The following is a 22,864-nucleotide window of genomic DNA, read 5'->3' as shown; positions in this document are numbered from 1 at the left end:
CTTACTTTTATACTCATTGTCCTTCTATATTAGACCCAAAATCCCATTTGACTTTTTTGTGGCCTCTTCTACCTGCACTCCACCCCCATTAAAGATCGAAAGCTCAATCTGGAGGAGATTCACACAGTAGGATATATAACTGAGGATGGCTTTGCTAGTTCAGCAATTGCTTATATTCAGTAACAAGTATAAAGCCACCATATGTTATGACGTTATAGCTTGATGATGCTGTCACTGCAGTAGTTCAAGACTAGATCCTCACCCAGAGGGTATTCCAGTGAGAGATCTGGCTTGTATCAGTGGGTGGGATTCACCAGCGTGCGGCCAGGCTGCTGGTCGAACACTCAAACACCCGTGCAGGGGGCAGAGAGGAGAAGATCCAGTGGGTGACCTTTCCAGTGAAGCACATCGATCACTGGTAAAAATGGAGAGTGAACACCGAGCAAGAGGCTCCCCGTCAGTGTGATGTTGATGTGTGTGTACATATATAATCTGTACATTACACTACTGAAGTAAGTTTTTCACTTCTCAAGACAGCAGAGTATTAATACAGAACAGCCCTCACACCATCTATGCCCATTTTAAAAGCATTCTTCTCATTAGTTTGTACAGTGTACAGGAGATACTGTGTACAGTTTTGGTCCCCTTATCTAAGGAAGGATTATACTTGTCTTAGAGGAGGTGCAAGGAAGGTTCACTAGATTGATTCCAGGGATGAGGGGGCTGTCCTTTGAGGAGATATTGAGTAGATTGGGCCTATATTCTCTGTAGTTTAGAAGAATGAGAGGTGATCTCATTGAAATGTATAAAACTCAAAGAGCTTGACAGGGTAGATGCTGAGAGGCTGCTTCCCCTGGCTGGATAGTCTAGAACTAGAGGGCTACAGTCTAAGGGGTCGGGCCATTTAGGACTGAGATGAGGAGAAATTTCTTCACTCAGAGGGTTGTGAATCTTTGGAATTTTCTACCCCAGAGGGCTGTGGATTCTCAGTCAATGAGTATATTCAAGATTGAGATTGATAGATTTATTGGGGCATTAAGGGAATCAAGGGATATGGGGATCGGGCAGGAAAGTGATGTAGAAGATCAGCCATGATCTTATTGAATGGCAGAGCAGGATCGAGAGGCCATATGGCCTACTCCTGCTTCTACTATTATGTTCTTATAAGGTACAAGGGATCCTTTGCTTGGATCAGTGATGCATGAACATGCAATCACACTGAGCTTTATGCTGTGTTTCCTTTAACCAGTCCAATGTGTTGGCATCAATCAGACTTCCAATCAACCCTTTTCAGTCTGTGTAAAGAAATACATTGTAAAATTGGCCCTAAACTTGCCGTCTTACCCCTGGAGTATCCGAGAGGTGATCTTATCAAAACGTATAAGATTATGAAGGGGTTTGACAAGGTGGATGGAGAGAGGATGTTTCCACTGATAGGGGAGACTAAAACTAGGGGGCATAATCTTAGAATAAGGGGCTGCCCACTTAAAACTGAGATGAGGAGAAATTTCTTCTCAGAGGATTGTAAATCTTGTGGAATTCGCTGCCTCAGAGAGCTGTGAAAGCTGGGACATTGAATAAATTTAAGATGGAGATAGACAGTTTCTTAACCGAGAAGGGAATAAGGGGTTATGAGAAGCAGGAAGGGAAGTGGACCCGAGTCCATGATTGGATCAGCCATGATCATATTAAATGGCAGAGCAGGCTCGAGGGCCGTACGGCCTACTCCTGCTCCTATTTCTTATAGAAACATAGAAAATAGGTGCAGGAGCAGACCATTCGGGCCTTCGAGCCTGCACCACCATTCAATATGATCATGCACCTTCAGTACCCCATTCCTGCTTTCTCTCCATACCCCCTGATCCCTTTAGCCGTAAGGGCCACATCTAACTCCCTTTTGAATATATCTAATGAACTGGACTGAACAACTTTCTGTGGCAGAGAATTCCATAGGTTCACAATTCTCGGTGAAAAAGTTTCTCCTCATCTCGGTCCTAAATGGCTTACCCCTTATCCTTAGACTGTGACTCCTGGTTCTGGACTTCCCCAACATCAGGAACAGTCTTCTTGCATCTAACCTGTCCAATCCCGTCAGAATTTTATATGTTTCTATGAGATCCCCTCTCATTCTTCTAAATTCCAGTGAATATAAGCCTAGTCGATCCAGTCTTTCTTCATTTGTCAGTCCTGCCATCCTGGGAATCAGTCTGGTGAACTTTCGCTGCACTCCCTCAATAGCAAGAATGTCCTTCCTCAGATTAGGAGACCAAAACTGCACACAATACTCAAGGTGGTCTCACCAAGGCCTTGTACAACTGCAGCAAAATCTCCCTGTTCTTATACTCAAATCCTCTTGCTATGAAGGCCAACATGCCATTTGCTTTCTTAACTTCCTGCTGTATCTGTACGCCTACTTTCAATGACTGATGTACCATGATACCCAGGTCTCGTTGTACCTCCCCTTTTACTAATCTGTCACCATTCAGATAATAATCTGCCTTCCTGTTTTTGCCACCAAAGTGGATAACCTCACATTTATCCACATTGTACTGCATCTGACATGCATTTGCCCACTCACCTAACCTATCCAAGTCACCCTGCAGCCTCTTAGCATCCTCCTCACAGCTCGCATCGCCACCCAGCTTAGTGTCATCAGCAAACTTGTAGATATTACATTCAATTCCTTCGTCTAAATCATTAATATATATTGTAAATAGCTGGGGTCCCAGCACTGAACCTTGCGGTACCCCACTAGTCACTGCCTGCCATTCTGAAAAGGACCCGTTTATTCTCACTCTTTGCTTCCTGTCTGCCAACCGGTTCTCTATCCACGTCAATACATTACCCCCAATACCATGTGCCTTAATTTTGCACACTAATCTCTTGTGTGGGACCTTGTCAAAAGCCTTTTGAAAGTCCAAATACACCACATCCACTGGTTCTCCCTTATCCACTCTACTAGCTACATCCTCAAAAAATTCTAGAAGATTTGTCAAGCATGATTTCCCTTTCATAAATCCATGCTGACTTGGACCGAGCCTGTCACTGCTTTCCAAATGCGCTGCTATTACATCTTTAATAATTGCAATTAAGTACAGACAAATGTGAGCTACTGCTTAGGAAACATGTCCACTTCACAGGTTGCCTGGTGGGTTGTTAGTTGATCATCACTCACTATTTGGAAAGTTTGAGCTGGCAATAAACAGGATGCAAATCAGTTAAGTATCGACTGCTCCTCTGCAAGGTCCGGTCAGGGATGGCTCTTTTTTGAGGCTGGAGCCCCTATTTAACAAGTCTTCCCTCATAGCCCTTACCCTTGACATTGGGTACCAGACCGGTTGCTTTCCTGTAGAGTGCCACTACGGCCTGGATGGTCCCATTATGTTGCAACAACCTCGTGCTCATCCTCCCACTGTGATCTGACCCAGTCCTTCAGCATAACCTATGGGAACTTGAACCCAACTGATTTGCATCCTATTTGATTTTGTTTATTGCCAGCTCAAACTTTCCAAATAATGAGTGACGAGTCAACTAACAACCCACCAGGCAACCTGCGAAGTGGACATGTCTCCTAAGCAGTAGCTCACATTTGTCTGTACTTAACTGCATTTGCCGCTGATCAGCTAAATGCAAACCCTGCTGAGCATTCCCTGTAAAACCTGGCCGCCTCCTTTAAATCAGTCTCCCCGCACCTCCCACCATCTACAAATATATCTACATTGCTTTCAGACAGCGAATCTGGGTTACTGATGTACTGCAGGAGCAGGAAGGGTCCCAGCACAGACCGCTGGGACTCCTTACTCTATAACTGCTTAGACCGATGTTGAATGTTTACATGAATTGGAAATAAAAAAGTTGCAAAAACACGCAGAAACGTATCAATATTTGCTTTGTGTAAAGATGCCACTCACTACTGAGCTGTTTACAAAAAACGCAGAGACATCGACAAGGACCCAAGTCGGAACCATAAAGATGACAGCATAACATCCAAGGATATAAAGGAGTCGGAGGTGATGCATCCGTGTGTCCCTCAGCACCTGCAAGCAGAGCAAAGGACAAAGACATGAGCAGCCACTACGAACTTGTGTATTATATGGATTAGGAGGTGGAGATATCGGTTTGGAAAATAGACATTACCACAACCCATATTCATACATTGAACACACAGGTGTTTTCCACACCATATACTCTATTCTCATATTAAAATCAAGAATATACATGTTTGTACCAAATTTACCTGTTTTGATGTGCTGTGTCCTGAATGTGCACCGGTCTAATTTTACTGAGTTTCTCGAAGAGATTCTGCTCCAATACTGAACCCACCAATGATAAGGGACTCAGATAGCTGGCACAATGATACCATTTACAGGTGTTTTCAGGAGGTGTACCTAGAGACACTGGTTAAATTGATAGGGATGAACATAAACAGTGAACTGTAGCATGTGGCGATGCCAAAAACTTTCCATTGGTAGGCCGACCTCAGACCTTGGTAATTCCATTTATGGTGCTGCTGAGGAGACAGAAACTTCACAGCGATCACACATTGTAACATGTTGATCAGATTATAACTGTGGAACAACATGGTGCAGTGTGCTGGAACACCAATACACCGTGGCATGAAGTGTCTATGATTCCCCAACAGGGAGATCTGGGTAGAGACTGCAGGGTTTCCCTTAGGGAAGGGGCAACTTTCAACCATGGACAGCTGTGGCACACCTTCCAAATTTCCAAGACAATGAATATTAAAACTCAGAGTAAAATTCCTTTGTATTGCAATCACGTGGGTTGGACCAGATCATAATTTTATATTGATGCATCTTCACCAAGATGCCACTTTCTATCAAAGATCAAGAATTGGTCTAGATGATTCGTATATTAAGCAGGAGGACCTTTCTAACTGTGTCATGCACACAATTTACTCCCACCTGGCACCCTCCGTAAACTTGAGCTAACCCAAAATTCTGCTGCCCACATCATAACTCGCACCATGTCCTGTTCACGCATCACCCCTGGCTCCCGGTTCAGCAATGTCTATTTTAAAATTCTCATCCTGGTTTTCAAATCCCTCCATGGCCTCGCCCCTCTTTACCTCTGTAACCTCCCCTAGCCCTACAACCCTCCGATATCTCTGCATTCCTCCAATTCTGGCCTCTTGTGCATCCCCCATTTTAATCACTCCACCAATGATGGCTGTGCCTCGAGTTGCCAAGGCCCTAAGCTCTGGAATTACATCCCTAAACCTCTCTACTTCACTCTTTCCCCCTTTAAGACGCTCCTTAAAACATACCTCTTTGACCAAGCTTTTTGGTCATCTGTCCTAATATCCTAGTAATAATGTCCTTGCATTGCTTGGTATCAAATTTTGTTTGATAATGCTCCTGTGTAGCGCCATGGGATGTTTTAAAGGCATTATATAAATGGAAGTTGTTGGGGGGCAGTGCCACGTGCTCAATGTTAGGGAGCAGTGTGTAGGGGGAGGGGGGAAATAAACAGACAAAGGCATAATTCTACAATGGGTGCAGCTTTTATGAGACTCTGTGCTATCCAATCCCAGAAAACGTTGAACATCGCCAGAGGGACAAAACTTTGCCTCTGAGCTTTTAGAATTTTTAAATCCGTCTAATAGTGCTCTTCGAACACGATACATAAATGTTATCCGATACACAATTGGCTCTCCATTGAATCTTTCTGATCTGTGTTTATCTTAATACTGTAGTCAGTACCTTCTGAGCTTTCCTCCCTTGATCCTTGAAGGGTGTAAGTGATTGGCTGGTGATTGGCAAGTAGTTTTTCTTTTTTCTCTTCCATATCAGTGAGTAACTTTTAGCACTGTTGTTACCAATTTAAGTTAATCTAAGGGTTAAGTCATGGCAGGCAAGCTCGGACAAGTGTTATGCTCCTCCTGTACTATGTGGGAAATCAGGGATGCTTCCGGTGTCCCTGATGACTAAGTGTGCGGGAAGTGTATCCGCCTCCAGCTCCCGACGGTCCGCGTTGCGGAATTGGAGCTGAGAGTGGATTTACTCTGGAGCATCCACGATGCTGAGAATGACGTGAATAGCACGTGTAGCGAGTTGGTCTTACCGCAGGTGAAGGGTCCACAGCCAATTAGGGAATGGAAGACCAGTAGGAAGAGCAGTGTAAGCAAGGTAGTGCAGAGGTCCCCTGCGGTCATCCCCCTGCAAAACAGATACACCGCTTTGAGTACTGTTGAGGGGGATGACTCATCAGGGGAGGGCAGCAGCAGCCAAGTTCATGGCACCGTGCTGGCTCTGCTGCACAGGAGGGCAGGAAAAAGAGTGGGAGAGCGAGTGATAGGGGATTCAATTGTAAGGGGAATAGATAGGCATTTCTGCGGCCGCAACCGAGACTCCAGGATGGTATGTTGTCTCCCTGGTGCAAGGGTCAAGGATGTCTCGGAGCAGGTGCAGGACATTCTGAAAAGGGAGGGTGAACAGTCAGTTGTCGTGGTGCACAATGGAACCAACGATATAGGTTAAAAAAAGGGATGAGGTCCTACGAGACGAATTTAAGGAGCTAGGAGCTAAATTAAAACGTAGGACCTCAAAAGTAGTAATCTCAGGATTGCTACCAATGCCACGTGCTAGTCAGAGTAGGAATCGCAGGATAGCTCAGATGAATATGTGGCTTGAGCAGTGGTGCAGCAGGGAGGGATTCAAATTCCTGGGGCATTGAACATAAGAACATAAGAATTAGGAACAGGAGTAGGCCATCGAGCCCCTCGAGCCTGCTCCGCCATTCAACAAGATCATGGCTGATCTGGCCGTGGACTCAGCTCCACTTACCCGCCCGCTCCCCATAACCCTTAATTCCCTTATTGGTTAAAATCTGAACCAATTAGCTGACTTATACCAAAATGTTTGGATTGGAGTATCAATTCCATTTTCTATAGAACTATTACTTACAAAACATAATGGTAGTCGATGTTTTTTCTGATTTTCAAATACTGTAAACCATTTTGCTTCTTTGTGCCAAAGACTCATAATATTGGTAAACTACCTGAGCATGAATGAATTGTATCTTAATTTCCTAACACACGAGACCACTAACAAGCAGCATCACAACTTCATGCGCAGTGCATGAAAAGAATATACTACAGGTATTCCTAAATGAAACCAACTACCTTGCAAAACATTATTTACAACTAAACAAATTGTATAATAAGATTAGAGGGTATATTTCATTGCAATTAATTTAGAGACAGCTTCCAAAAACCAAAAAAATCAATCAACATCAGAATTTTTAGTTCTCCTCTAAGGAGGGTTGACTGCTGGCTTGGATTATAGAGACATTTTAACCAGAAGGCAGCTGTGCACATGCACATATAAGCTAAGCACAACAATTCTTACATTTGCTTGATTGTATACAATGTAAAACATTTCAGGATTTCAGCTGTGCTGTTCTTAGGAGACTGAACAATACAGACTGCAAACACCTCTGTGGTTTCTGTCAATGCCGACCAGTCGGCATGAACATGTGAACAATGAGGGAGGGGACTGCCTTCTTGCCTCCATCTCGATGATTCAGTTATAACTGGTAAACTGGTTCTGGGGGAGGTGGGACCAGTGCAAACCGGACGGTCTGCACCTGGGCAGGACCGGAACCAATGTCCTAGGGGGAGTGTTTGCTAATGCTGTTGGGGAGGAGTTAAACTAATATGGCAGGGGGATGGGAACCAATGTCCTAGGGGGAGTGTTTGCTAATGCTGTTGGGGAGGAGTTAAACTAATATGGCAGGGGGATGGGAACCAATGCAAGGGGACAGAGGGAAACAAAATGGAGACAAAAGCAAAAGACAGAAAGGAGATGAGTAAAAGTGGAGGGCAGAGAAACCCAAGGCAAAAAACAAAAAGGGCCACTGTACAGCAAAATTCTAAAGGGTCAAAGTGTAATAAAAAGGCAAGCATGAAAGCTCGGTGCCTCAGTGCAAGGAGTATTCGGAACCCAGGAGAGGGCTCCGAGCTCGTTAGAGTGGGTGAGAGCTCAGATGAACAGGACCCCAAGAAAGAATGCAAAAGGCAGGAGGCAACAGAGCAGAGTAGCACTGGGGTAAGTGTAAACCACAAGGTGATAGGAAGGGACAATATGTATGAATATAAAGGGGCTACAGGAGAGGTCAAAACTAAAAATCATGGTTTAAAAACTAGTATTAAAACACTCTACCTAAACGCACGCAACATTCAAAATAAAGTAAATGAGTTGACGGCACAAATCATTACAAATGGGTATGATTTGGTGGCCATTACAGAAACGTGGTTACAGGGTGGCCAAGACTGGGAATTAAACATACAGGGGTATCTGACAATTCGGAAAGATAGACAAGAAGGGAAAGGAGGTGGGATAGCTCTGTTAATAAAGGATGATATCAGGGCAGTTGTGAGAGGTGATATTGGCTCTAATGAACAAAATGTTGAATCATTGTGGGTGGAGATTAGAGATAGTAAAGGGAAAAAGTCACTGGTGGGCGTAGTTTATAGGCCCCCAAGTAATAACTTCACGGTGGGGCGGGCAATAATCAAGGGAATAATGGAGGCATGTGAAAAAGGAACGGCAGTAATCATGGGGGATTTTAACCTACATATCGATTGGTCAAATCAAATCGCACGGGGTAGCCTCGAGGAGGAATTCATAGAATGCATACGGGATTGTTTCTTAGAACAGTATGTTACAGAACCTACAAGGGAGCAAGCCATCTTAGATCTGGTCCTGTGTAATGAGACAGGAAAAATAAACGATCTCCTCGTAAAAGATCCTCTCGGAATGAGTGATCACAATATGGTTGAATTTGTAATACAGATTGAGGATGAGGAAGTTGTGTCACAAACGAGCGTACTATGCTTAAACAAAGGGGACTACAGTGGGATGAGGGCTGAGTTGGCTAAAGTAGACTGAAAACACAGACTAAACGGTGGCACAATTGAGGAACAGTGGAGGACTTTTAAGGAGCTCTTTCATAGTGCTCAACAAAAATATATTCCAGTGAAAAAGGGTGGTAAGAGAAGGGATAAACAGCCGTGGATAACCAAGGAAATAAAGGAGAGTATCAAATTAAAAACCAATGCGTGTAAGGTGGCCAAGGTTCGTGGGAAACTAGAAGATTGGGAAAATTTTAAACGACAGCAAAGAATGAGTAAGAAAGCAATAAAAAAAGGGAAGACAGATTACAAATGTAAACTTGCGCAAAACATAAAAACAGATAGTAAAAGCTTTTACCGATATATAAAACGGAAAAGAGTGACTAAAGTAAATGTTGGTCCCTTAGAAGATGAGAAGGGGGATTTAATAATGGGAAATGTGGAAATGGCTGAGACCTTGAACAATTATTTTGCTTCCGTCTTCACAGTGGAAGACACAAAAGCCATGCCAAAAATTGCTGGTCATGGGAATGTGGGAAGGGAGGACCTTGAGATAATCACTATCACTAGGGGGGTAGTGCTGGACAGGCTAATGAGACTCAAGGTAGACAAGTCCCCTGGTCCTGATGAAATGCATCCCAGGGTATTAAAAGAGATGGTAGAAGTTATAGCAGATGCATTCGTTATAATCTACCAAAATTCTCTGGACTCTGGGGAGGTACCAGCGGATTGGAAAGCAGCTAATGTAACGCCTCTGTTTAAAAAAAAGAGGCCAGACAAAAGGCAGGTAACTATAGGCCGGTTAGTTTAACATCTGTAGTGGGGAAAATGCTTGAAGCTATCATTAAGGAAGAAATAGCGGGACATCTAGATAGGAATAGTGTAATCAAGCAGACGCAACATGGATTCATGAATGGGAAATCATGTGTAACTAATTTACTGGAATTCTTTGAGGATATAACGAGCATGGTGGATAGAGGTGTACCGATGGATGTGGTGTATTTAGATTTCCAAAAGGCATTCGATAAGGTGCAACACAAAAGGTTACTGCAGAAGATAAAGGTACGCAGAATCAGAGGAAATATATTAGCATGGATAGAGAATTGGCTAGCGAACAGAAAGCAGAGAGTCGGGATAAATGGGTCCTTTTCTTGTTGGAAATCAGTGGTTAGTGGTGTGCCACAGGGATCGGTGCTGGGGCCATAACTGTTTACAATATACATAGATGACCTGGAAGAGGGGACAGAGTGTAGTGTGACAAAATTTGCAGATGACACAAAGATTAGTGGGAAAGCGGGTTGTGTAGAGGACACAGAGAGGCTGCAAAGAGATTTAGATAGGTTAAGCGAATGGGCTAAGGTTTGGCAGATGGAATACAATGTCGGAAAATGTGAGGTCATCCATCTTGGAAAAAAAACGGTAAAAGGGAATATTATTTGAATGGGGAGAAATTACAACATGCTACAGTGCAGAGGGACCTGGGGGTCCTTGTGCATGAATCCCAAAAAGTTAGTTTGCAGGTGCAGCAGGTAATCAGGAAGGCGAATGGAATGTTGGCCTTCATTGCGAGAGGGATGGAGTACAAAAGCAGGGAGGTCCTGCTGCAACTTTATATGGTATTGGTGAGGCCGCACTAGAACTAGGGCGCACAGCCTCAAAATATGGGGGAGCCAATTTAAAACCGAGTTGAGAAGGAATTTCTTCTCCCAGAGGGTTGTGAATCTGTGGAATTCTCTGCCCAAGGAAGCAGTTGAGGCTAGCTCATTGAATGTATTCAAGTCACAGATAGATAGATTTTTAACCAATACGGAAATTAAGGGTTACGGGGAGCGGGCAGGTAAGTGGAGCTGAGTCCACGGCCAGATCAGCCATGATCTTGTTGAATGGCGGAGCAGGCTCGAGGGGCTAGATGGCCTACTCCTGTTCCTAATTCTTATGTTCTTATCCTTCTCTGTTTCAGACACAGATCATTCACACTCTTCTTATACAACAACAACTTGCCTTTATATAGTACCTTTAAGGTAGCAAGACATCTTAAAGCACTTCATAAGTGCGTTACCAAAAAAGTTTGAGATTGAGCTACATAAGGAGATATTAGGACAGATGACCAAGAAGCTTGTTCAAAAAGGTAGGTTTTAAGGAGCATTTTAAAGGAGGAGAGAGAGATAGAGAGGAGGAGAGGCTGAGGGAGGGAATTCCAGAGTTTAGGGTCAGCTGCCAATGGTGGAGCGCAAGAGGCCAGAATTGGAGGAGCACAGAGATCTGAGGGTTGTAGGAGGTTACGAGACAGGGAGGGGTAAGCCATGGGGAGGGATTTGAAAACAAAGATAGCAATTTTAAATTTGAGGAGCTGTTGGGCCAGGAGCCAATATAGGTCAGCGAGAAAATGTAGATCAGCGAGCACAGGGATGATGTGTAAATGGGACTTGGTGCAAATTAGGATACTGGCAGCAGAGTTTGGATGAGTTGAAGTTTATGTCGGGTAGAAGATGGGAGACCGGCCAGGAAAGCATTGGAATAGTCAAGTCTAGAGGTAACAAAGGCATGGATGAGGGTTTCCGCAGCAAGTGAGCTGAGGCAGGGAAGTAGTCGGGCGATGTTACGGAGATGGAAGTAGATGTTCTTGGCAACGATGTGGAATTGTGGTTGGAAGCTCATCTCGAGGTTAAATACAACACCGATATTGTAAACGGTCTAGTTCAGCCTCAGACAAGTGCCAGGGAGAGGGATGGAGTCTCTGTCTAGGGAACGGAGTTTGTAGCGGGGACCGAAGACAAAGTCTTCCCACTAGTTAGTTGGAGGAAATTTCTGCTCATCTAGTACTGAATGTCGGACAAGCAGTGTGACAAATCAGAGACAGTGGAGGGGTCGAGGGAGGTGGAGGTGAGGTAGAGCTGGGTATTGTCAGCGTACATGTGGAACCTGATGCGTTTTCGGATGTTGTCTCCGAGGGACAGCATGTTGATGAGAATTAGGAGGGGGTCAAGGATAGATCCTCATTGCTTCTTTCCCACCTCTACATCTTCACTGCATTAAAATATAGACTTTGGCCTAGAAATTGTTTGCCGCCGGTTTGCTGGCTTGAGCAGGGCTTACCGGATTTTGGTCCTCATGCCTCATTTACATGGGGCGGAGAGTTGCTGCCAGCAGCTGAACCTCCCCAGGCAGGCCGCGGCAGCGGTCGTCAGGATGGGGGTAGGTATCAGGAGAAGGGATGAAGACTGGGAGAGGGAGCGCCGAGTAGGGCCTGGAAACTGGCTTTGGGACTGCCACAGGAGAACCACTTAATTTAAGGACTGCTCATTAGGCTGACCACGTTTTTCTGATCACAGCCTGCCCGGCGCTGGCTGTATTCATGACAGCCCGATATTGCAAATGTAAAGTCCCGAACGATCATTTCAGGCACAGGTCCTGGACATCTCTTATTCTGCCCTCACCAATATGGCAGGCAGCGCATCCTACCTTCCATATTGGACACTTAGCCGCCAAAAAACAGGCGCTGTGCCATCGAATTTATAGGCCTCTGTCTCAGACTGTAGCTCATTCTTTCCCCAAATCCTCACCGTACTTCCCTCTTCAAGCCTTTGAGCTATGTGTCACTGAATCACTATTTTGTATTCTCCCCGTCTTTATTCACCCCTGGTGGCCTTCTATATTCTCAATAAAAAAGCTGCACATTTTGATATTTGGAAGAATGCTCGACCATCTGTGTTTGTTGATATAAGAGGACAGAGCTCATCAATAGGAGGGCAACTGTCGAATATTCTAGCTATGCAGTGAGTCTGCTGGTTTGAGGGAGCAGTCTATTTAACTGCGCAGCTTGCTTACAGGAGAGTTTGCTTCATTCTGCTCCTTGCTTCCACACAATCCGATTCATTGTTAACTGCTGAGGCCAATGACCGTTGGGGGCTCAGTTCCCATTTCAGTAAATATCCCACCCAACAACTGACACACATTCTTCTATAAGAGTGTCCTGTGTTGTAGTTGCAAAACCTCCTAGAATCACAGGTCCCACAGCAATCATTCCAGGCAGTATAGCAACCAAAGCTCCAGTGTGCAACAGTCTGTTGCCTCATCCCCCCCACCCCCAAACCAAGCACTTTAATAATCTTAGCTGTGCTGCTATGGGGGTGTGTCAGTGGGTAGCACACTCACATCTGAGTCAGTAGGTTGTCGGTTCAAGTCCCACTCCAGAGAGTTGAGCACAAAATCTAGGCTGACACGGCAGTACGGATGGAGTGCTGCACTGTTGGAGATGTCGTCTTCTGGATGACATGTTAAACCAAGGCCCCTTCTGACCTCTCAGGTGAGCATAAAAGATCCCTTGGAGTTCTCCTCGGTGTCCTGGCCAACATTCATCCATCATCCAACATCACAAAAAAAAAATTAACTGCTGTTTGTGGGACCTTGCTGTGCGCAAAATGTTAAAGCAGCGTTTCCTACTTTAAAAGTTACTTCATTGGTGGGTATGAAGTGCTTTGGGACGTCCTGAGGTCGTGAAAGGCGCTATAGAAATGCAAGTCTTTTTTTAAGGTGGAAGCCAGTAAAGTGAAGCCATGCACTTGCTGGTAAGAAAACTGAATGGACTCCGCACAGTTTCACGTCTACCTCCCTGCTCAGAGCAACACTGTAGAGACCAGGCAGCAGCTCAGTCCTTTCACCCTTGGTCATGGATCATGAATGAAGAAAATGTAATTGCAAAAAGTGGGAAGCTTGTCCTCAAAAAATAATTTAGGCCAATGCAACTCCCAAAGTGTCTCCAATCATTTTATCTGGGCAGATGCCAAGTCTAGAATTTCAGAGCAAGTTCTTTACCTTCTTGGAGAAGATGTTCTGAAGGGAGAAGCAGAGGGTGGCAGCAAGTGCACTGACGAGTCCCCAAACATCGAAGGAGAGTTCAGTCACCGTCGCCAAGAAGACTCCAGATATTATAGGTATCAGTGACATGTAGACCTGACAGGAAACAAATTCAACAGTTAGGACACGATGGAAAGTACCGTCGAAATACACCAGATCCTGATGAAAGTCAGTCTTTATTAATTAATTCATCTCCATTGAGATTTGGGACAACTATTCTTTGGTTTCATTCAAATACTGAAAGTGCAGTGCAGACACAAGGCGTCTTATTCTCCCTCTGCTTACAACCCATTCTTCTGCAACATAATCGAAGACATTGTTTCCTATTTTTCCCTACTTCCCTTTAAAATCTTGAATCCATAAAGAATGGTTATAATGAGCAAGTTGACTCCAATTATCAAAATGACTAGGTTTGAAGTGTTGAGAGCGGATGACAAGCTGTGCTTCTTGCGATACCATTCATTTATTGAAGCGATGCCCGTTTCCCCAGTTACTTGTGCCGACTACCGTCCTCTGGGAGCTGTAAAGGGTTTCTTTGTGTTGGCTGCAGACCTCGACAACATTGGGAGAGAACATAAGAACATAATAGGAGCAGGAGGAGGCCATTTGGCCCCTCGAACTTGCTTCGCCATTCAATAAGATCGTGGCTGATCTGATCTTGGCCTCATCTCCACTTCCCTGCCCGCTCCCCATACCCTTGACTCCTGTATCGTTCAAAAATCTGTCTATCGCCACCTTAAATATATTCAATGACCCAGCCTCCACAGCTCTCTGGGGTAGAGAATTCCAAAAATTCACGACCCTCAGAGACATTCCTCCTCATTTCAGTTTTAAATGGGCGACCCCTTATTCTGAATATGGAGAGGATACGGCGGCAATCATTGGGACTGACCTTGGGCGCTCCAGTATATTCTGGCACAGGACACCTCTCTTCCTCTAACACTGACACACACTTGAACCAGTCACCAGAGATGGAGCGCCCAATTGCTCTTCTCACAGAGCAGCACAGATTTTGTAAGTGGAGAGACGACAAGAGCTTGTGGGCAAAGCGCACCCACAAAATTACCATAAAAGGAGTTTTAAGAAGAAATATAATTTAACACACTCATCCAGATTAGTCATTTTTTATTTAGAATATAGTTTACAATTGAAAGCAGGACATCCAACTTATTTTATCCCAACTTTTAGCCCTCAGCTTGCCTTGGATGATATGGAAGCTGCTTGGGAATGAGCTGGAAAAAAATACATTTCTAGAATCTAGTTTGTTACAAAACAAACCCTCATCCGTCCCTATGAATTTCAGACCCACATACCTTCATAGTTTGCTTCTCCTTCATGATGATACGGGACAAAAGGACCACCCAAATAGGCATAGTGGCCTTGACTAGGGAGAGAAACACAGGAAGGGGAGTTAGAATCAACGCAATGCAATCCTACTGTTCAGCTGATCCACTGTATGGAGGTCAGGCACTTTAAGGCAACCATTACTAACGTCACAGTACAACAGCCCAGCAATCTAACTACTGGTGAGAAATATCCACATCTTGGGCTTACCCGGTGCCAGTCACTCACTGTGCCCACACACACACACACACACACACACGAGACAGCAAGTGAATACATTCTACACAAACTGAAGCATCTCAGCTCTAAAGGGGGAAGAGGGGTTTGCATAAGTGGACGAAACAAAAAGTCAATGACTGGCTGAGCTGACAAACACGTTTCGCAATATCTGCACGTGAAATGGCATTGGCAACTGTAATGTATCTGCTTCATGGGTTCTTTGCTTAAGAATTCATAGCAACACATTGCTATTAAGAACCAGCTGGTTGATTAGCAAAAGCTTTCGCAATCACACATTACCAGTTCATCCACCAGGCTCACAATCATCTGCCTCATCGTCAATCCCCCAAACCCAACTGGCTGGGGTTTGAGAGTCTTGTGAACATCACGTGACTGGCTAAGCAACTCCCAACTCAACAGCTTTCCAAACCTGTGAGCATACTCACAGGTGCTTACATTACAGCAAGAGAGATTGAGAATAGTAGCCATGGCTCAGTGGGTAGCACTCTTGCCTCTGGGTCAGAAGGTTGAGAGTTCAACTCAGAACTCCTACACGGCAAGCAAGCCCCAGGTGGGAAGAGGAAACGTTTCAAGGACACCCTCAAAGCCTCCTTGATAAAATACAACATCCCCACCGACACCTGGGAGTCCCTGGCCAAAGACCGCCCTAAGTGGAGGAAGAGTATCCAGGAGGGCGCTCAGCACCTCGAGTCTCATCGCCGAGAGCATGCAGAAAGCAAGCGCAGGCAGCGGAAGGAGTGTGCGGCAAACCAGTCCCGCCCACCCTTTCCTTCAACGACTGTCTGTCCCACCTGTGACACAGACTGTAATTCCCGTATTGGACTGTTCAGTTATCTAAGAACTCACTTTTAGAGTAGAAGCAAGTCTTCCCCGATTTCAAAGGACTGCCTATGATGATGATGTGAGTTCAAGTCCCACTCTAGAGACGTGAGCACAAAATCCAAGCTGATACTGCAGTGCAGTACTGAGGGAGTGTTGCCTTTCAGATGAGGCATTAAACTGAGGCCATGTCTGTTCTCTCAGGTGGATGTAAAAGATCCCATGACTATTAAAGGTGGTGCCCTGGCCAACATTTATCCCCCAACCAACATCACTAAAATAGATGATCTGATCATTTATTTCATTGATGTTTGTGGAAGCTTGCTGTGCACAAATTGGCTGCCGCGTTTCCTACATTACAACAGCGACTACCCCGCTTCAAAAGTATGTGAAAGGCACTATATAAATGCAAGTTCTTTCTTTTAAAGAGGCTAAGAGTGCAGCACAGCACTCGCTGAGCTGGTTGGGGGACAGTTTATGTTGAAGATGTCCTTTTGGATCACCCTCTGCCTTATGCCGTTACAAGACTCCCTCCCTTCCAGTTGCTGCCTGGTTTTCTAGTCTGCTACACACACTGGGCGCAGTAGTGGGTTAGAAATCACATTGGGGATGAGAGTTGAAAACCAGGCCCAGACTGACTGAATAACTTCTCATTGCAATGTACAACAGTCTGACATGAAATGAGTTCAGGCAATCTTAATCTTGTTCTTAAAACAGGAAACACTGGAGACACACCAGTTCAGGAAGCATCTGTCCTGAAAACGGACTCATGGCTTGTCGACAGATTGTGCCTGGCCCGCTGAATGTCTCCAGTGTTTTCTGCTCTAGTTTCAGATTTCCAGCATCTGCAGTGTTTTGCTTCTTGACCCTGCTCTTGGTGGGCACGGGTCCAAAAAGCCCAGAATCTTGGGGAGGGAGAGAGAACTGACCAAGAAAATAAATCCACTTTATTCCTGTTCAGTCAGTCTCCACATCTCACCTTGCAGCTTTATAGGCCAGATTGAGCAAGGCATTGAAAGCAAGTTGAAAGCAGGAACAAAGCTGGAAGAGTTCCCATTTTGGAAAATGCTCCCTTTACAATTAGAAAGTTTTCGAGTTGCTGTGCAGCAAGATATTGTGAGTATCCTGTAAACCCAAGATGAACAAATGGAACAGAAAATGGGTCAATGACTGCATTCACGCTGGCTCTGCATGAATCACAGACAAGTGATCAGGGTGATAGCTCCTGAATAAATCATATCAACACACGTCAATCCCAAACACCATTGTTTATGGAATACAAATGTTGGCAGATATACTGTATGGTTATCTACACAACTCTCAAATCCTCACTTAAAAAGGAAAAGAAAACAGCTATGAAAAAAAATCGGAAGACAAATACTCAGGAAATTGTATTCGTAAGTTTGCAGAATTGTTTGGAGTTGTTACACAGCTCAGACAATAGTTCCATTTGCTCGATGCTACTATGTATACTCGACGAACCCATTTAAAATGTAACTAATATAAAAACAGAAAATGCTGTAAATACTCAACAGGTTGGAGCTGGATTTTCTGCTCCCTTGCGCCTCTGGTAGCATCCAGGAGGGGCGGCAAAGGGTGTTTTTAGGCGTAACGATGGGCAGCCAGCTTTTACCGCCCAGTTGGCAAATTCGGCTCAGGGTTTGCGGTGGCGCAAAAGCTTACTGCCCTGCCCTCTAGTTTCACAGAGCGTGAAATCAATCGTTGTGCAACGCTCCGCTAGCACCCCGGATGCAAAATGATGCCCCAACGTCCCATTATACACCCGCCCCAGGAAACGCCTGAAAAACCAGGCGTTCCCAAGGTCCAATAGGCGGCATTTACATACATACGAAAAATGACGGACGGGTAAAGACCATTTGATCCAACGAGCCTGTCCCACACAATTGGATATCTTGTGTATCACAACATATACACTCCAGCCCACCCGAAACCATGTAATCTCCTGGGAGAGGCAAAAAAAGTAAAAAACCCAGACCAATTTAGGAAAAGAAATCTGGAAAATTCCTCTCCGAACCATCTAGGTGATCGAAACTAGTCCAGATCATCATTCTGGCCATTAAATTCCCTGCAGTACCTACCTTCTGTACGAGTTCATCTCCGCTGCAGCTAGAAATAAATACAGCTTCTGCTTGAAGAAATTCAGTGAGTCTGCATCCACCACATGAGAGGGCAGCTTGTTCCTGAGGTCTACTGTTCTGTGAAAAAGAATCACCTCCTGACATCTAACCCAGATCTAGCCTTATACAAATTAAATGTGTGCCCCCTGGTCCCACCTAACCCATTTAATTGAAATAAACAGTCAGCTAGAACACTGTCTATTCCCTTCATTATCTTATAAACCTCAATCATATTCCCCTTAAGTCTTCGCTGCTCTAATGTAAAGAGTACCAAACCAAATCTTTTAACCTATCTTGATAACTAAAGATGTTTTAGACTTGGAATTAGTCTAGTGGCCCTCTTCTGTACCCTTTCCAGAGCCTCAATATCACCCACCCTGTGAGGAGACCAAAACTGGATACAGTATTCCAAGTGCGGCATATGTAATTTGAGGGAGGAGGCTCCTACATTGCAGGCCACACGTGAATCTGTCTTGAAATGTGGCACTTTTATTTGCCATTACAGTGTCCTTACATCTTCACTGAAAAAATTTAAAGGGGACATTACTAATTCACCAGCGTTTCATCCTCCATGCTATTAGCTGGCGGCGTTAGGATACAACAAGGGCTCTTGGCCTCACGGATGAGGAGATGCAAAGATATCTGGGGAGGAGGGCTTACACCCCATGGGTTTACAGGCACCAACACTGAAACCTTTAGGTTTCTGAAGAGCGGTGTGTGAGAAGGCTGCGCTTCCGAAAGGAAAGAGAGAGAAATGCAATCTCCTTCAGGCAGACCGATGCTTGCACTGCTCTGGAGGCAGCCTTCAATACTCTCCTGAACAGGTTTCCTAATTCATTGTGGTGTGCTGCATGTTGCACAGCTTGGCCACCATGAGGGGCCAGGCATTGCCAGTGGGGATTGCAGGCCCATTTCAGGAGGAGGAGGATGACGAAGAGGAGCCTGGCGAGGTCCCCATTGGATAGCCACACCATCCATGGGGGAGGCAGCATGGAGATGCTGCAGGACCAAGAGTCTGCAGTACAGTGGAACCTGGGGGTATTTGTGCATGAAACACAAAAGGATAGTATGCAGGTACAGCAAGTGATCAGGGAGGCCAATGGAATCTTGGGCTTTATTGCAAAGGGGATGGAGTATAAAAGCAGGGAAGTCTTGCTACAGTTATGCAGGGTCTTGGTGAGGCCACACCTGGAATACTGTGTGCAGTTTTGGTTTCCATATTTACGAAAGGATATACTTGCTTTGGAGGCAGTTCAGAGAAGGTTCACCAAGTTGATTCCGGAGATGAGGGGGTTGACTTATGAGGAAAGGTTGAGTAGGTTGGGCCTCTACTCATTGGAATTCAGAAGAATGAGGGGTGATCTCATCAAAATGTATAAGATTATGAGGTGGATGCAGAGAGGATGTTTCCACTGATGGGGGAAGACTAGAATTAGAGGGCATGATCTTAGAATAAGGGGCCACCCATTTAAAACAGAGATGTGAAGAGATTTCTTCTCCCAGAGGGTTGTAAATCTGTGGAATTCGCTGCCTCAGAGTGTTGTGGAAGCTGGGACATTGAATAAATTTAAGTCAGAAATAGACAGTTTCTTAAACGATAAGGGGATAAGGGGTTATGGGGAACGGGCGGGGAAGTGGACCTGAATCCATGATCAGATCAGCCATGATCTTATTGAATGGCGGAGTAGGCTCGAGGGGCCGTATGGCCTACTCCTGTTCCTATTTCTTATGTTCTTAAGAGTTGCACGTTGCCAGCACATAATGGACCGGTTCCCACAAGTGGAGGAAACTGAGGGATGGAGCTAATACTGGACACGCTATGTGCCCCCATAAAGGCACATCTCCGGTGAACATTGGAATGATAAACAAGACACCAATGGCAAAGGATGAATCATAAATTTTATTGCAACAAAGTAACAAAAACTCCCCCCACCAAAAGAAAACCATACGTATGTTGCAGAGCACAAAGTTGAAACGCGTCGGCGCATGTGTGAAATGTCAACCTTTTTTAACACTGCGATTTTCGGCTGGGGCGCAAAAACTTCCTTGTGTAACGCCTGATTTTACACCCCCGATCACCGAACCTCATTTTTTGCCGAATTTTGCAGATGTGGGCGCAAACTTTTTACAGGCGGTATCAGGACCGCCCCATCACCATTCCGCCCCGAAATCACAAAAGCCGAAAATCTTGCCCTTAATGTTTCAGATCGATGACCTGTCGTCAGAGAAATCCATTCTGAAAGGTCAGTGACCTGAAACGTTAACGCTGTTTCTCTCTCCACAGATGCTGCTTGACCCGCATGTTCTGTTTGTATTTCAGATTCCAGCATCCGTAGTATTTTGCTCAAGTGCTTTTGGAGTGTAGTCACTGCTGTAATGTGGGAAACATGGCAGCCAATTGCACACAAACAAGCTCCCACAAACAGCAATGTGATAATGACCAGATAATCTGTTTTTTGTCATGTTGATTGAGGGATAAATATTGGCCAGGACACTGCTCTTCTTCGAAGCACTGAGGGGAGCAAGGGAACAAAATGCACTCTGGGTGAAGGACTTCAATGTCCATCACCAAGAGTGGCTCGGTAGCACCACTACTGCCTGAGCTGGCCGAATCCTGAAGGACATGATCTTATTGTATGGTGGCGCAGACTTGAGGGTCTGTATGGCCTACTCCTGCTCCTATTTCCTATGAAACAGTTGTCAGACTGGTCTTGTGGCAGGTGGTGAGAGAACCAACACTAGAGATAAACCTACTTGACCTCGTCCTCACTAATCTACCTGTTGCAGATGCATCTGTCCATGATAGCATTGGTTGCAGTGACCAACCGCATAGAGCTTATGGAGACAAAGTTCCATCTTCACATTGAGGACACCCTCTACCATGTTGTGTGGCACTAACACCGTGCTAAATGGGATAGATTCAGAACAGATCTAGCAACTGGGCATCCATGAGGCGCTGTGGGCCATCAGCAGCGGAATTGTAGTCCCGCACAATCTGTAACCTCATGGCCCGGCATATCCCTCACTCTACCATTACCATCAAGCCAGAAGACCAATGAGAGAAGAGCAGCATGTCAGGAATAGCACCAGGCGTACCTGAAAATGAGACGTCAACCTGCTGAGCTACCACACAGGACTACATGCATGCTAAACACTGGAAGCAGCATGCTTTAGACAGACTTAAGCAATCCCATAACCAAAAAATGAGATCAAAGCTCTGCAGTTCTGCCACATCCTGTTGTGAATTGTGGTGGGGAAATTGTAATGGGAGGAGGAGATTCCATGAAGTACCCTCCAAGTCACAGACTATCCTGACTTGGAACTATATCGCCGTTACTTCATTGTTGCTGTTCAAAATCCTGGAACTCCTTCCCTACCACCACTATGGGAGTACCTTCACCACATGGACTGCAGCAGTTCAAGACTCACCACCACCTTCTCAAGGGCAATTAATGCTGGCCTTGCCAGCAACGTCCACATCCTGCGAATGAATAAATAAAAAAATTATATCAAAGAGTTTTCAAACAGTTAAGCATTTTGAGAGTCATTAATCCATTAACTAATCGGCTATTTAAGAAAGGAGGGAGAGAGAAAACGGAGAACTACAGACCAGTTAGCCTGACATCAGTATTATGGAAAATGCTAGAATCTATTATTAAGGACGTGGTAACAGAGCACTTAGAAAATAATATAGAATTGGGCAGAGTCAACACAGATTTATGAAAGGGAAATCATGTTTGACAAATCTGTAAGAGTTTTTTTGAGGTTGTAACTAGCAGAGAAGATAAGGGGGAACACCAGTGGATGTGGTGTATTTGGATTTTGAGAAAGTATTCGATAAGGTACCACACAAAAGAGGTTATTAAAGAAAATAGGGCTCATGGGATTGGGGGTTGGTGAAAGGACAGAAAACAGAGAGTAGGAATAAACAGGTCATTTTTGGGTTGGTAAGCTATAACTAGTGGGGTACCACAAGGATCGGTGCTTGGGCCCTAGCTATTCATAATCTATCTCAATGATTTGGATGAAGGGACCAAATGTAATATATCCAAGTTTGCTGATGATACAAGGCTCGGTGGAAATGTAAGTTGTGAGGAGGATGCAGAGATTTCAAGGATATAGACAGACTAGTAGGTGAGTGGGCAAGAATATGGCAATTGGAATATAATGTGGAGAAATGTGAAGTTATCCACTTTGGTGGGAAAAATAGAAAAGCAGAGTATTTTTTGGGAAATGTTGGTGTTCAGAGGGATCTGGGTGTCCTTGTATACAAATCATTGAATGTTAACATACAGGTACATAGAAACATAGAAAATAGGTGCAGGAGTAGGCCATTCGGCCCTTTGAGCCTGCACCGCCATTCAATGAGTTCATGGCTGAACATGCAACCTCAGTACCCCATTCCTGCTTTCTCGCCATACCCCTTGATCCCCCTAGTAGTAAGGACTACATCTAACTCCTTTTTGAATATATTCAGTGAATTGGCCTCAACAACTTTCTGTGGTAGAGAATTCCACAGGTTCACCACTCTCTGGGTGAAGAGGTTTCTCCTCATCTCGGTCCTAAATGGCTTACCCCTTATCCTTAGACT

The 22,864-nt window shown here is 44.8% G+C and overlaps 1 protein-coding gene across 2 annotated transcripts in view; it reads right to left on the bottom strand.

Moving 5' to 3' along the window:
* Positions 1-22,864, bottom strand: part of slc35e1 (solute carrier family 35 member E1) — an 80,779-nt gene that overhangs the window by 11,362 nt on the left and 46,553 nt on the right. For both annotated transcript variants that reach the window (XR_011587613.1, XM_070860063.1), the window contains exons 2-4: positions 15,046-15,116; positions 13,691-13,828; positions 3,912-4,037 (exon numbers count right to left, since the gene is read on the bottom strand). Coding sequence is in view for 1 of the 2 variants with exons in the window: in XM_070860063.1 (XP_070716164.1) it covers positions 3,912-4,037; positions 13,691-13,828; positions 15,046-15,116 (335 nt within the window). In the remaining variant the exon portion in view is untranslated. The remainder of the gene's footprint in view (positions 1-3,911; positions 4,038-13,690; positions 13,829-15,045; positions 15,117-22,864) is intronic.

The sequence above is a fragment of the Pristiophorus japonicus genome, chromosome 18 (genome assembly GCF_044704955.1).
Source record: "Pristiophorus japonicus isolate sPriJap1 chromosome 18, sPriJap1.hap1, whole genome shotgun sequence".
In the NCBI taxonomy this organism is placed as follows: domain Eukaryota; kingdom Metazoa; phylum Chordata; class Chondrichthyes; family Pristiophoridae; genus Pristiophorus; species Pristiophorus japonicus.
The sequence above is the reverse complement of the archived record's forward strand: the minus strand, read 5'-3'. Positions and strand labels throughout refer to the sequence as shown.